The sequence below is a fragment of the Anomaloglossus baeobatrachus genome, unplaced genomic scaffold (assembly GCF_048569485.1).
Source record: "Anomaloglossus baeobatrachus isolate aAnoBae1 unplaced genomic scaffold, aAnoBae1.hap1 Scaffold_28, whole genome shotgun sequence".
In the NCBI taxonomy this organism is placed as follows: Eukaryota; Metazoa; Chordata; class Amphibia; order Anura; family Aromobatidae; genus Anomaloglossus; species Anomaloglossus baeobatrachus.
The window spans coordinates 767,304-783,587 of record NW_027442278.1 but is presented as its reverse complement, the minus strand read 5'-3'; the positions used below and the strand labels follow the sequence as shown (position 1 = coordinate 783,587).

Genomic DNA, 16,284 nt, shown 5'->3' with positions numbered 1-16,284 from the left:
TCCGCTGTAGATAAAATTGCTCTTTAAAAGGAAAAAAAAATATGCGTTAGGATGAACTCAAGCAGCCCAAGGACCAACTCACATGTGCGACCATCCAAGTTGCTGTTCACGAGAAAAAAGCGGGCCGCCTCCAACCCCTGCTGATGATCAATGCAAGTATAGAGTGACTCTATATCTGCAGTCACGAGGTACATATCATCCTCCAAATGTATCCCGTTAATTCTGGTTAATACGTACGTGGTGTCACGGACGTATGATGGGAGAGCTTCTGCCAGTGGTTGCAAACAAAAATCCACAAATTTGCACACCGGGTCATAAAGGCCTTCCAACCCAGACACGATAGGTCTGCCCGGGGGTTCGGTGGCATTTTTGTGGATTTTAGGGATGAAGTAAGTGGTTGGTGTCTTAGGGTATTTAAATATTAGACCGTCATAGATTATTTTTTTTTTAGGGATAATGCCCTGCCATATAGTATCAGACCTAATTCAGCAGAATATGATGACATAGGATTTTTGGATAATTTTATATATGTGATTCTATCCCTCAACTGTTTCTGTGCCTCCTTCTCATACATCTTTTTGGGCCATAGGACAATGTTTCCCCCTTTGTCGGCTGGTTTGATGACAAGGTCATCGAGCGACTGTAATTCACAAAGTGCCGTTCGATCTCCCTGAGTAAGGTTGTCACTCAGTCATGCAGTAGAGATCCTCTTGAGATCATGGATAACCAGATCAGTGAAGATCTCCACCGCAGGAGATGCCGACATCGGGGGAAATGTTACCGATCTGGGATATAAATGCCTGGGGTATTTACCTTGGGTCGTTCCATCCTGCTCGTCCAACAAAAAATTCAAATTTCTCCAGGCTTCTTCTATTATAGAGTCTGACATGGTCGTATGGTCATCGCTGTTTTTATAATGCAGCTTTTTAAGAATAAATTTCCTTGATAAAAGATTAACATCTTTTATAACTGTGAAAAGATTAAAGCCATTAGTGGGTGCAAAGGTTAGCCCCCTCTCAAACAACTTTTTTTTTTATTATAAGTCAATACATGTTCTGATAAGTTAATCACCTGTAATTTGTTCGTATCATTTTTCTTGTGACTCTTCCTATATGATCCCGAGGGCATGCTTTTACTAGAGTTGTTCTGTCTCTTGTCCGTGGATCGCAAGGTCATGCCACTCCCAGACCCTGATTCTTGGTTCGTTGAACTTCATTGGACGTGCAGGAAGCAAACGACCCTGATCTTGATCCAGCGTTCTTCCATTTACCCCGCTGTCTCCTATGCCATCTATAGATGTTATTTTGGTTGTGATCCATAGTATCTCTCTGAAACTTTTTGATTTTAACATCGCTTACCTCTTTTTCCCACTTAATGGATTCATCTTCAATCTCAGAATTTAGTCTTACCAGCGCATCACTGGATAGGCCATCCTGTAGCTTTTTCTGTATTTGTTCAATTTCTGTATCCATGTCACTGACTGTTTATTTAGTTGTACTAGCAGCTCCATGAACTCTCTAGAGCAGGTGGTAGCCGCCTGTTCCCACCTATTCCTAAATTAATCATCCGGCTCCTTGAAGGCTGGAAAGACCTGCACTATAAAGGGTGCTTTACATGCTGCGATATCACTAACGATTTATCGTCGGGGTCATGGTGTTTGTGAAGCACATCCGGCATCGTTAGCGACATCGCAGCGTGTAACATGTACGAGCGACCTTCAACAATTGCAAAAGTGGTAAAAATTGTTGGTTTTGGAGAGGTCGTCCAAACACCAAATATTGTTGTCAGGTGAGTAACGAGGTTGTTTGTCATTCCTGCGGCAGCACACATCGCTATGTGTGACACCGCAGGAACGAGGAAACTCACCGTATCAGCGTCCCACCGGCAATGAGGAAGGAAGGAGGTGGGCGGGATGTTCGGCCCGCTCAACTCCACCCCTCCTCTACTATTGGGCGCTATGACGCCAAATGAACCGCCCCCTTAGAAAGGAGGCGGTTCGCTGGTCACAGCGACGTCGCTAGGCAGGTAAGTGCGTGTGACGGATGTAAGCAATGTTGTGCGACATGGGCAGCGATTTGCCCGTGTTGCATAACCGACGGAGGTGGGTACAATCGCTAGCGATATCGATACCGATATCGCAGAGTGTAAAGTGCCCTTAAGTCTCCGTGGTATGAGGTTTTTCTCCAGATATTTTTCTAAAAATGCCCTATTCCACCAGATTCTGGTTCTCTTGCACAGCAACTCCTTATATCGATCTATACTATTTTGCATCTCTCCACTGCTTTCCGTAGACACCAATATGGGCTCATCACTGAACACTGCGTTCATTTTTGAAAGCAATTAACTTTTCTCTGACTTCATAATCCATTTTATTCTTATTACTGGATGCTGTGAAAAACACAGAAATAATTAGCGACAAATTGGCGCCATTGGCCAGTGGCCAGTTCTCCAGACCAAACCAATCCTAAAAAAGTATATACTAGATACCCCTGTGGTGGATGTAGGGCATGCACCAATATGTGCAGGACTAAGACCTTTAGGTCATCATGGGGAGACAAAGAATTTGAAAGTCGCCAGTATCCACCTGATCCACCACGCAGGTGATATACTATGCGATGTGTGGTTGTGGCCACATTTTTATATGGGGCTGATATCACGCCAACTAAGAGTCAGGACAAGGGAACACGTACGCGACATTGTCGCTTCAAAAACCATCTCCAATTTGGAGGAATTGAAAACGATCCCTCGACATTTCAAATTAAAACATGATAGTGATCCCTGTACCTTTAAGGTAAGGGGGATTGAACATGTGTCCGTAGGGATTCGAGGCGGCAATATAAATAAGAAACTATTACAGCAAGAATACAAATGGATTACACTATTGGAAACTATGGGATTGAATGAAACCAATTAATTTGCTTGTTTCTTATAAGTTGGACTCTCTTTCCCCTAAAAAAATGCCTGTGTACTAGCTCTATAGTCCCCAATTAATCCATCTGGCTCTCTGCGCAGCAACGATCATTTATGCAATTTAGTACATTATATTTGATTGATCTCTTCCACTGTTTTCCTGTATTGTTTTTAATCGGTTTTAATTAGTGTATTTGTTTACAGTATACTTCTACCAACTCTAAGGATCACCTTGTATGTGAAGAACCCACTCTAATGGATTCATATTCCTGACGTGGATATTCTCTCAATATTGCACGACCTGATGCATGTTATGAATTACCATATGTCTCAATCGTTATGTATGGCATACTTGGAATTTATAAATTTATAGGTTTCCATGACCATTTGGTCGCTTCAACTTTGCATATCATGCATAGTGATTAGCAAGTAAGCAAGCGCATATTATAGTGCAGCATATGGGAATGTGACGTAAGTTGCTTACTGCAGTCTGGTGCGCGTGCCCGCTGTCCTCCACCTGCCCGCTGTCATTAGGGCTGCGTATGTGCACTGGCTTCTATAGCCACTGCGCATGTGCTGGCACCGTTGACGCGCGGCGCTTCCCCGTTGGGGTCGGTGGACAGTAGCGCGCATGCGCCGGCGTCAGACTGCAAGCGGCCGCCATTAAGCAAACACATCATATAAGGATTAAACACATAAATTTGGCCATGATTAATACACCGAGGAGATAACACAATAGCATCCCTCGGGGGTAATGCCAACTCCGAAAGGCATATCAAAAGAGGAGGAAAGGAGATAAGGCACAATTATGATTGAAAATATTAAGTTTTTATTGGTAAAGGTTAAAAGAACAAATACAAAACAGTACAAAAAGACATACAGAACATGGAATCGGTCACCAAGGGTGTGGAAAGGAGAAATGTTCCTTTATAAAAATAGTCTTTAAGGAGGTTTACTCTTGCCTTCAGAACCAGCCCCATATACCACCAGGTAATGCAACAAGCTCTTTTGAATTTAATGCAAGGTGCCTTCTACTCTCCTGCACACTCTTTCTGCCTTTGGTATTTTCCACTACTCAGTGCGTTTATTAGTATTTCAGCCATTAGGCAGAGTTGTGGCTGCTGAGATTACCATTTAGTCCTGTTTCTATAGTGATGAGATATAATATTTACTACAGAATTTTACTATCATTCTCTCACTATTATATGTGAAATTCACGTGTTGAGTCCCTGGGTATGGACCCATCAATGATGGGGATACCAGCATTTGGGAACATACAGGTCTATACCGATGAATTTTGAGTGCACATGTACACTTTATTAGTCAGCCCACAGGTCCAATGAAGGTCTGCACTGTCGCAATTCCGGAACTATATATATATATATATATATATATTTACAGCCAGCCGTTGCACTTTACTTACACCGCGACCATCATCTTGTAAATTTCGACAGCCCTATTACTGTTACCTCTGTTATTATCTACATCCAAATCCAAAGGAATAGCCAATTAGGCTTTATCTGTTCACTATACTCCTAGGGTTTGTATAATTTAACCCAACTTACAGCGTGTTAACCCTCTGCATCCTTGTGTGTTTTGTACACTGTATAACGTTGCTTACCGAAACTTGGGGGTTTCACTCGCTTGCAGCGGTATTAGGTAGCTTAGGCAACACAGGTATCACTGTCTCTTATAAAACCCAGCAGTTTATTTAATAGACTCAACATAAACTGCTAAACAAAATGTAACAAAGCCTCTCCTGGCTTAAAGGAAAATATAACATACCGTGGGCTTCCAGTCCAATTAAATGTCCATAGTGGAGTCTCCACACTCTGGCTCCTGCCAGCGAACACCACTCACTGTGGTTCCTTCCTGCAGCCTCCAGCCAGGCTGCAGTTTTATCCCCAGTCCTCACTTGGACTGATTTCCAGAAGTCTCTCTTCAGTCTTCACACAGACTGAGACCTCCAGCACACAATCTCCATGTGCAGCACACAATCTCCATGTGCAGCACACAATCTCCATGTGCAGCACACAATCTCCATGTGCAGCACACAATCTCCATGTGCAGCACACTCAGACTTTTTTCTGTCTCTAAAACTAACAGTCTCTTAAACCCAACCGGACACACCCACAGGTGGAGGTATGTGATTCTCCAGCCCTGTCCATCACGCCGCCCATAGTTTAAAGGGAAGCTAACCCTTAATTACAACCCAAGTCCTGTGAAACTACAGGTCCCACAGTCACATCTTCAGTTCAATAGGGCAGGGAATCCTTCTCCACTGCAACACATAGCGACCATCCACAACATTGGTGGTCGCTACCTCACAACTGTAACACTATATTTTTAATGTGTTTTTGTATGTCTATCACTTACTGCAGGGGTGGGGAACCTTTTTACTGGCAGGGGCCATTTGGAATTTCGTACTAACCTTTGGGGGCCGCACAACATTATCAACCTGAAAAATAACCCTGCTATATTTGGTCAAACAATTAATTAACTCACCCCTACTGTGGGGGCAGGAGCTGCTTCTCTTTGGTGCAATTGTGATGTTTGGTGATATTGATCATCTTGTTTCTCACAGCTGCTTTTCCAGGTTTGTCTCTGTCTGGAGATGCTGGGGGCATAAACATCACAGGAGGGGCAGGGGTGCATAAATTACAGGAGACACTGGGAGTTTATATCACAGGAGGGGCTGGGGCATATACATCAGTAGGGGGCATGGACAGCCCTGGCAGTGGCACAGACATGACTGGGGACAGGGACAGCACTGGGTGGCAGCACGGACTGCACTGGGTGGCAGCACGGACTGCACTGGGTGGCAGCACGGACTGCACTGGGTGGCAGCATGGACAGCACTAGGTGGCATCACTAGGGAGACAGACAGGTCTGGTGGAACATAGACATCAACAAGAGGGCACAGACTGGGGGGCATAGAAAGCAGTGGGAGGGTACAGACAGCAGTAGCGAGTTAAGAGCACTGGGAGGTACACAGTACTGAGGGGTGACACACAGCACTGGGGAGCATGGATAGCATAAGGGGGGCACAGACAGCACTCACCGTGGCATGGACAGCACTGGGTGCAGCATGGACAGCATTAGGTGGTGCGGACAGCACTGGGGGGGGCGTAGACATCACCCAGGGGGTACAGACAGCACTAGGGGGGCACGGACAGCAGTGAGGGGTTACACCGTGCTTAGGGGGTACACACTGTACTAGGGAGTACACAGCACTGGGGTGTACACAGCATTAGGGGGTACACTGCATTAGGGGGAACACACAGCATTAGGGGATACACACAGCACAAGGGAATACACACAGCATTAGGGGGTACACACTGTACTAGGAGGTACACAGCACTGGGGGGTACACACTGTACTAGGAGGTACACAGCACTGGGGGGTACACACAGCATGAGGGGGTACACAGCACTGGCGGTACACACTGTACTAGGAGGTACACAGCACTGGGGGGTACACACAGCACAAGGGGGTACACAGCATTAGGAGGTACACACAGCATTAAGGGGTACACACAGCATTAGGGGGTACTTACTGTACTAGGGGGTACACACAGCATTAGGGGGTACACACAGCACTAGGGGGTACACACAGCACTAGGGGATACACACAGCATTAGGGAGTACACACAGCATTGGGGGGTACACAGCACGAGGGGGTACACACAGCACGAGGGGGTGCACACAGCACTAGGGGGTACACAGCACTGAGCGGGGGGGGGCAGCAATTGGTTGAGTACTCACAGTGAGGGGGGGGGAGTCACACACACAGCACAGTTTCGGGAGGCTGGTAAACCTGCTGCAGCTTTTCTGTGCCTTTATCGCAGCGTGCTGCTTGCTCCGTCCACCAGAGCACACTAGCACAGGCTGGGGATAAGCCTAGAATGGGTAAAGGAAAAGGGATTCTTCAGCTCACCTGTTGCCCGGACTGCTAGACCTTGCGGGTGCCTCGGATCCGCCGGTAAGTCCCGACCGGTTTGTGGAAGAAGGCAGAGAAGAAAAGGATGATCCGGCACTGATTCTTCTTTAAGATAAAATCTCCGTAATCTTTATTGGAAATATTAAAAGCATCGTGAAGGCCGAGGTATAAATCAATACATGGAAACTTTGCGCGTTTCGGACTACACCATAAAAACAGAAAGAGTCCTTAATCATAAGTGTTCCATGTATACCACAACATTACTAAAATAGACTGACCCGCTGGATGGGCGGAAGGGAGGGGCGGGATGTCATGATTGCATGAAAAAACAGGTGAACATCGCCGTGCATATGGACAAAAGGAACATCATACTGGGTCAATATAATCCTTAGTAAATAGTGCGTGATAAACCATAAAACATTCATTCATATGTTAATAATCATTTCAATAGAGGAGCTGACCTGAAATTGCAATAGGGCTGCAAATACAAGCCCCTATATATTCATAAGAATAGAAACGAAAAATTTCATGATACAGATAGAGCTAAAAATGAAATTAGATTATGTGGGTTAGTTACCAAAGGACCCAACCCTAGGTTGATAAGTAAATTATATGGAGATCACAAGTTAAATAAAATATAAATTTATAAGGTTCTCAACAATATTTGCAAAGTATATCAAAAAGCAGCTCCTCCAGTGAAAAACAGGGGGGGGGGAGAGGACTTGTTCAATATAAATAAGCAAGCTCCAATATGTGCATATCGTCTGACGATAAAAAGACCATAAAAAAAAAATATATATACATCAGGATGAAACATGTGTGGAGCTTGACTGAAGGAATGCTCATTACAATATGTCCGAATTATGGCATCCGTGCAGGAATGGATGAATTTCATCAAAGAATGACTAGAACAAACACATAAGCATAAAAGCACCTCATTGAATGTCAGAAAACGGATCAGAAATTATTCTATATCTATCGATCTAAAAAATAAATCGCAAATCGGAGCGATAGTTAAAGCCACCTGGGTATCTTGTATTTAGCTTCAAAATCCATTTTGCCTCTGCCAAAAGCAGGGCTTGGAACCAGTCCCCCCCACGAGGTGGTCTGGGAACAGACTCTATACCCGTGATCACTAAGGAAGAAAAATCCGCTGAATGACATTCAATGTAGTGCCTGGTTAGACCAGATAAGGAGCGTTTCTTCACCAATGCAACATAGCTTAAGGAGGTCCTGTCATGAGCTGCTGAAGGTATGCGGACGTGCTCAGAGATCCTGGTTCTAAGTGCTCTAGAGGTGCAGCCGACATAGCCCTTGCGGCATAGTGTGCACGTTGCCACATAGACCACATGTGCAGAAGCACAATTAATAAACGATCGAATTACAAAGCTTTCTCCATTATTCCCTAATAGGGATTTGGTATTGTGCATGAACCTGCAAAGGCCCCATCGGCCGGACCCACATTTATAAGACCCAGAGACACTGAGCCAGGTTCTGTTACATTTCTTAGATGTGAACATGCTGGGTGCCACAAGGTTCCCAATGGTACGAGCTCTCTTGGCTACTATATTGACCCCCGGCTGAAGAACTGAATTTAGTATGGGGTCCTGACGTAAAAGGGGGATAAAACGCTGGATGGTCTGTTTAATTTGAAAAAAATCAGTGCTAAATGGTGTTGAAAAAGTCACACGATTTCTAGATACTGAGGAAACAGGGTGATCTTCCAACCGATTGGTTCTTTTTTTTTTTTTAAATTCTTTATTTTAATGACCGACTCGAGAACATACAAAGTAACACCTGCTCCACAAAGAACAGAATAACAGATTTCAAATATTTAACATTGACATGTAGCCCACCCTTCCGCACCCCTGTACATATCTAGTCGCTGCAACTGCTCGAGTCAGGCCCAATTTAATCCTTTTATGAACCAACCCAACAAGGGTGGAATACAGAACATAGAAAGAGAGCAAAGCCCGAAAAGAGTTTAGAACAGGTTAAGAGAAAGAGCTAAAGGGGAATAGGGGGGGAGGGGAGAATAGGGGAAGATAGGGGACAAAGAAGTGAGAAGAAGGGAGAGCGAGAGAAGAAAAAAGAGGAAAGGGGGAGAGGAGAGAAAAAAAAAAAAAAAAGGGGGGGGAGAGTGTTTCCCCAGAGCCTCACAGCAGCCGTGGAACAGAGAGTAATCTGGCGTATTCCACCGAGTGAGTGAACTCCAACCATGGGAACCAAGTCCTATGAAAATCTTCCTGTCTGTCATTGAGAGAGGATGTCAAGTCCTCCATGTGCCTTAGGTCGTTAACCCTTGAAACCCACTGTGCCAGTGTGGGGGTGGTAGAAGACTTCCAGCCAAGCGGGATGCAAGACCTGGCAGCCATTACCAGAAATCTAAGCAAAGAGCGCTTGTATCTAGGAGCCGGGAGTTCCAAAAGCTGTAAGATAAACAGTTCCGAACCCAATGTCTCAACCGTGCCGGTCACCAGTCTAATTACCTCCCTCACTTCTGACCAAAACCGTTGCAAGGAAGGGCAGGACCAAAAGATGTGCACGTAATCACCCTCCCCCGAGCCACACCTCCAGCAAACGGGGTCAACTGAGGGGAATATCCTATGAAGTCTGGTCAGGACTCTATACCACCTAGTCAGCAGTTTGAAGTTGGCCTCCAACAGTCTGGAACTGATCGAGGTTTTATGTGCCATCATTAGGACGTTGTTTCGTTGCGTGTCAGATAGAGCCGTCCCAAGGTCCCTTTCCCACTGCCGCAAATAGACCGGGGTGGGCAAATCTCCCGGGTCTGATAGCAAATTGTATGCCAGGGAAAGTGAGTGCCGCAGGGCCCCCTCTCCCAAGCACAATTTCTCGAATCTTGTGGGAGGCCCAGCATACCGGGCGAAGCAGGGAAGGGAGCTCATGAAATGCCTCAACTGCATGGCCCTCCATCTCCCCAGGGGGTCCGGAGGCAGGAGACCACAAATATCCGAAAGAGATAGCCAGTCACCCTCCCCTCCCAGCTGGTAAGCTCTGAATCTGCCCCCCTGTACCCAGCTCCGAAAAACTGGGTCCAAGAGGCCAGGACGGAAATCCGGATCTCCTATAATTGGTGACATGGGGGAAGGCAACGGCAGGAGGAGGCGCCGAACCTCGCCCCTCGAACAGCATTCCAGAGTAGCGCCAATAGTGGGGTGAGATCTCAAAGTAGACGGGAAAAAGCTTGCGACCCAAGGCATGGCCGGTAAATGTACCTCCGAGAAGCTCTGTTCCAGGGCGACCCATGGTTTCATCCTAGAGTGGTGGCACCAATCCAGAACCCTAACCATATGTGTGGCCCAGTAATATTTTTTCATATCAGGTATTCCCAGCCCTCCCCTACACTTAGGTCTGCACAGTAGGGAACGGGAAAGTCTCGCCGGCTTATTCGCCCAGATAAATTTAGTATATAGTGAGGCCAATTCCTTGAAGAAAGAGCTCGGGATCTTAATTGGCAGGGCCTGGAAGAGGTATAGAAGTCGTGGTAATATATTCATCTTCAATATTGCACATCTCCCAAACCATGTGAAAAGGCCCCTCGCCCAATTTGCGCAGTCTGTTCTAATGGACTGCAGGAGAGGGAGATAATTCAGCTTATATAGTTGGCTAGTGTCCGCTGCCAGCTGGACCCCCAGGTACCTCAGAGAGTGATTAGCCCACTTAAACCCGAACGCAGATTGTAGCGAAATAACATGATCTTGGGGGAGAGATACATTCATAGCCTCCGATTTTGACATGTTAATTCTAAAATTAGAAAGAGAGGAGTATGTTTCCAGCTCTCTCAGTAGATTGGGCAGGGAGACCCGAGGGTTGGTAATAAAGAAAAGTAAGTCGTCCGCGTACGCCGCAATTTTGTAGGTGGAACCAGCAACTATAGGGCCGGAAATGTCAATGTTATGAATATAGCACCAATTCAGAACCAGTAGGTATTAGAAAAGAATTCCAACATGTACAACTTATATAGATCTAGCAACATGTGATAATAAAACTTAACCTTTAATTGGGTTATTTAAAATAAATATACAAACTGTGATCCAAACACCATTTAAAACCTGGAAATGATGGGACCAATGTGTGCTGCGTGTATCTATGGCACCATCATTTACAGAAAAAGGGGAACGGGTAACGTTCACCTAGATGAACAACACCGGAGATGTAATGAGTTTTTCAACACACAAAAAGCTGATGTGGTATCGCTGATTAGACAGATGCTGTGTAAGTGCAGCCTTCAAAGATAAATGTATACACAAGAAGTAGCATGCCACTCAACAGACAGAATGTTGTCACTCAGCGTCATCAACACCAGACCAAAAATAGTGTGAATGTCCCACTATAGAGCTAAGCTAGTGTGATACGCTCTATCAGGGGACAACCAAACATATGCACCATGACATGCGGTGCCCAGGAAATAATGACCTCATAATACCTGTACCATGCTCTATACAAACAACGGCAGGGGTCAGGGACAATAGGATGTCATATACAGTGCAATATTAGGACCACTTAAAGTGGAACCATCTCACCCAGTCTTTTTGTCGGTGAGGTGTCGTCCTTCTCCAGTGCTGCTTAGTCCAACTACCGGCACTTGGGGAGCAGTGGCTTGGTCACTGGCCCTGTCTGGGATACAACTGACCCTAAGATAATCCACAAAAACTCCCGCCCTTACAAGGGCAGTCCACAGCTGGCCCTGTTGTGGCTGACCCTAATATCCATCAAGCAGGTGACTTCCGACGCGTTTCACAACGACTGCTCATCAGGGGAGGCTTGAAACACCTGAAAATCGTGGTTATGGCTCAGGCTTAGAGCTCAAACCTATGTGGCCTGGTATCATTCCTGTCAATGTTACCTCTAATTCGGCTAAGCAGGGGTTCCAGGGTCAGGATAAAGATCAGGGGTGAGAGGGGGCATCCCTGCCTTGTGCCGTTAAGAATGGGAAATCTATCTGAAAGGAGACCGTTCACCCAGACCGTTCACCCTGACCGCGGCAGAGGGGTTACTATACAGAGAGCATATCCACCTGAGCATCATCCTCCCCAACCCCACCTCCCGCAGAACCTCCTCCATGAATATCCAATTGACTCTGTCGAACGCTTTTTCTGCGTCGGTCGACAGGAGCATCAGGGGCAACCCTTCCGAATTAGCCCTGTGGATTAAGTTCAGCGCCTTAGTGGTGTTGTCCCTCGCTTCCCTTCCCATCATGAACCCAGCCTGGTCCGGGTTGACAATCCCCCCCAGCAATGGAGAGAGTCTCTCTGATAATATTCTGGTGAAGAGCTTCAAGTCTGTGTTGAGGAGGGAGATGGGTCGGTAACTAGAACAAGAGGTAGGGTCTTTACTCTCTTTAGGGATGACTACTATATTAGCGGCCAAAGAGTCTCTCGGCAAGTGGACCTTTTCGGAGAGTGAGATATTGTTAAAGGCAGAGAGAAATGGGGGAGCAGCATGGAGCCCATCTTTTTGTAGTAAAGCAGGGGGAAGCCATCTGGGCCAGGGGCCTTACCAGTGGGGGAATTTTTAATTGCAGCCCAGTACTCCTCCTCTGAGATGGGTCTTTCCAGGGCATCCGCAACCGATTGGTTCTGGTCCTATTCTCAACAATAGAAGAGGCCCTGTTCAAAGTCCGATCAGGATACCCCCTCCCACTGAGTCTCTCTCTAATGCGGACAGCTTCACAACGATAGGAAGCTTCAGATGAGCATAAACGCTTCGCTCGTAAGAGCTCACCCACAGGTAAATTCTGTAAGGTGTGGGGCATGTGACAGCTACTCGCATGGAGAGAGGTATTGCCACAAATAGGCTTCCTATACAGAACAGAATGAATGGAACCAGTCAAGGGGTCGCCAGATAGCAGGATGTCCAGGAAGGGAGCTGAGTCCATATATAGGTTCATGGTAAATCTCAAATTGAGAGGGTTGTTGTTAAAATGTGCATTGACGGCTTCCATGGCCTCCTGGGGGATATCAAAATCTCCTGTATTACATATCAAAACTTGATCATCAATATATCTTGCATACCAAATAATGGTATGCAACAATGGATTATCACTTGTATAGATATATTTCTCTTCCCAGTAGGCCATGTAAATATTAGCCAATGCACATGAAAAACATGCCCCCATAGGACAACCGGCTATCTGGAGATAAAATGTTAAGTTAAACTGGAAAAAATTGTGGGTCAACAGAAAACCTGTTGTCATGAGAATGAATTCTTTGAGGACATCGTCAAATGAGCTGTATTTATTTAGATGAAAATACAGAGCCTGTAAGGCTTCCCTATACGGTATGCTAGGATATAATGAGACCACGTCGCTTATTATCCAAAAAGAACCACTCGTCCAGGACATCTCCAAATCCTGTAAGAGACTCTTTGTGTCTCTAATATGACCAATAGTACATTTCATGAGCGGCTGGATATAATGATCTAGCCAGTCACTCAGATTGCTGGTTAGAGACCCAGTGCTGGCTACTATGGGTCTCAATGGGGGAGGGAAAGTGCCCTTATGGACCTTGGGAAGGCCTTGAAAAATGAGACACACCAGAGAGTCGACAAAAAGATATTCGTGGACCTTTTCATTAAGAACTCCCCATTGAAAACCTTGTGAGAAGAGGACCCGTAACTTTGAGGAAAAATCAGATGTGGGATCGCAAGGCAATTGCCTGTAAGTGGATTTATCACTCAATATGGTATTAATCTCTCTTTCATACAGTTTGCTGTCCAGCACTACTACTGAGCCCCCCTTGTCCGCCCCCCGGACCACAATGTGACTATTGTCCTTCAGATCTTTAAGTGCTCTTTTTTCAGAGGATGACAAATTGTCCTGAATCTGGGGTTTCATCAAGAGTATATTTCTGACCTCCGATTCTATAAGGTCCTGGAACGTGTCCATAACAGGAACCCTGGAGGCAATAGGATAAAAACTCGGGTTCTTATTGACAAAAGGAGAAGGTTCAGATATACCCGTACAGGTGTCACTTAGTACTTGTAAGTGCGTAACCGCAATCTGTTCCCTCAAATTCCAAAATAGGGGGACATGAGTAGAATTGTTGGTCGGAGGATCAGGTGAGTTGGGCCTATCAGTATTGTCCGCATCAGTATTGGAAAAATGTCTTTTTATTGTGAGATTCCTGACAAACCTATTAACATCTCTAAAGCTGGTGTCACACATAACGACGACGACAACGACGTCGCTGCAACGTCACCATATTCTGTGACGTTGCAGCGACCATAGATAATCGTTAGTAAGCTGTCAAACATGCTAAATAAAGCAGCGACGGAGCAGAGATCATAGCGACGTCGACGGTCGTTGTGTGGTTTCAGACATGTCATTGCACGACGAGTCAGAGGTGTGGTTTTAACCCCTAGATACGGTTTGCGTTATCTCTTTTCACGCCCCTCTGTTCCTATTGGTGATCGCTACAGCGCTTTGCGTTGTCTTTCTTCACGCCCCTCTGTTCCGATTGGTCATCACTACAGCGTCGCCTGATTGGGTGACCGTATCAAACAAAAGACGACGCAGTAGCGCTTCCATTCACTCTACCTGAGCTTTTTCAGAACGCAGTTTGCTGCAGTGATTCTTTCAATTTGTTGATTTCGTCTTGGATTTTTAATATTCTCCTGACTTAAAGGTAAGTAATTTTGGGCAGTATTATACCAATATTCTAGTACATCGTGACATTAATATAGCAACTGTATTCTTGTATATTGGGGCAGTATTATAGTTATATTTATCTATGTACATAGGGGGAAGTATTATAGCTTTTCTATTCCTGTACATAGGAATATATATATATATATATATATATATATATATATATATATATATATATATATATATATATATATATATATATAAATAAATATATATATGGGGCCAGTATTATAGCAATTATATTCTTGAACATATAGCTATTTTCTACATATATATATATATATATATATATATATATATATATATATAGGTATATATGTATATATATTTATATATTCAATACCGCTGTACATATAGTTATGTTCTTGTACATAGGGGCAGTATTATAGTAGTTATATTTTTGTACATAGGGGCAGTATTATAGTAGTTATATTCTTGTGCATAGGGGCAGTATTATAGTAGTTAAATTCTTGTATATAGGGGGCAGTATGATAGTAGTTATATTCTTGTACATAGGGGGCCGTATTATAGTAGTTATATTATTGGACATAGGAGCAGTATTAAAGTAGTTGTACGTAGGTGGCAGTATTATAGCAGCTATATTCTTGTGCTTAGTTTATAACAATGTAGTAATACATTAATTTCCTTTTTTTTCAGATGTCTTCCAACAAACAAGAATTTATAAGGGAGATGATTGATATGTATCGATCCCTGCCTTGTTTGTGGAAGATTAAGTCTGTCGATTATAGCAATCGATACAAGAAAAAGCAGGCCTATGAGCAGCTTGTTGAATTGTTCCAGAGGCATAACCCTACTTAGACCATTACGACTGAGATTGTGCGAAAGAAAATCCAGGGTCTTCGCACCGTTTATAAAAAGGAACTAAATAAGGTGGAGAAGGCCAGCAAATCTGGTGCCGGAACGGAGGAACTTTACGTTCCAAAGCTTTGGTACTACGATTTGCTGGCCTTCATAAGAGACCAAGAGGTACCACGTACAATAACATCGCTGTCCTTTGGTCCCGGAACACAGCCTGAGGTCCGGTCTGACACCACAGTTGGAGATGTAAGTACCTTTGTGAAACTTTTGATGTACATGGCATTATTTAATTGAAAATAGTTACTACGGTTTTCTATGATTACTGTTGCAGATTTCAAAATGTATCCCTTCCAGTTCAGATAAGTATACTCCTTTACTAGTTTCTCCACACTCTATTTTCATACCATGTAATGACATTTCATATCTTGTAGTACTAGTCTGCCCCTCCCATTAGTTTCCAGTGCATGTGTATCCCTGTGCCTGTTGCTCATGATATCTGAGTTTAACATCATTTTTATTGTTCCGCAGGATCGTTGTGAAGCTGGGCCAATAGCGACAGGTGGTGATGATGAAATTGCCGGGACTTCCGAGGAGACCGCAGAAGCTCCATTACCGCGGCGGATCTCCTCAACCCGTAAGAGGCAGCCGAACAACACATCATCAACAGACCTTATGGATATGGCGAAGAAAATCCTGGAGCAGCACAGCAGACCATCCATTTGCGGATTTGCCCAGCTTACGGATGAAAGACTCCGTAAGCTGGATGACAAACAAAGAGGTCATGTCGAAAGGGTCATGCTGGAGGCCCTCAACAAGGTGGCATTGGGGAAACTGACAGACTCCTCAAAAGTGTGCGAAGTAGATCATCAACAACACTCTTCATGGAACCAAGTGCCATGGATGAGGATGGAGCCTCGACCGCACCTCCGGCATGACCCCCCCGC

General features: G+C 44.9%; 1 protein-coding gene across 1 annotated transcript in view; it reads left to right on the top strand.

Annotated features, from left to right (window-relative positions):
- Positions 1-15,340, top strand: part of LOC142265965 (uncharacterized) — a 28,786-nt gene extending 13,446 nt beyond the window's left edge. Inside the window, exon 2 of the mRNA XM_075332293.1 lies at positions 15,179-15,340. Coding sequence (XP_075188408.1) covers positions 15,179-15,340 — 162 coding nt within the window. The remainder of the gene's footprint in view (positions 1-15,178) is intronic.
- The last annotated feature ends 944 nt before the right edge of the window (positions 15,341-16,284 follow it).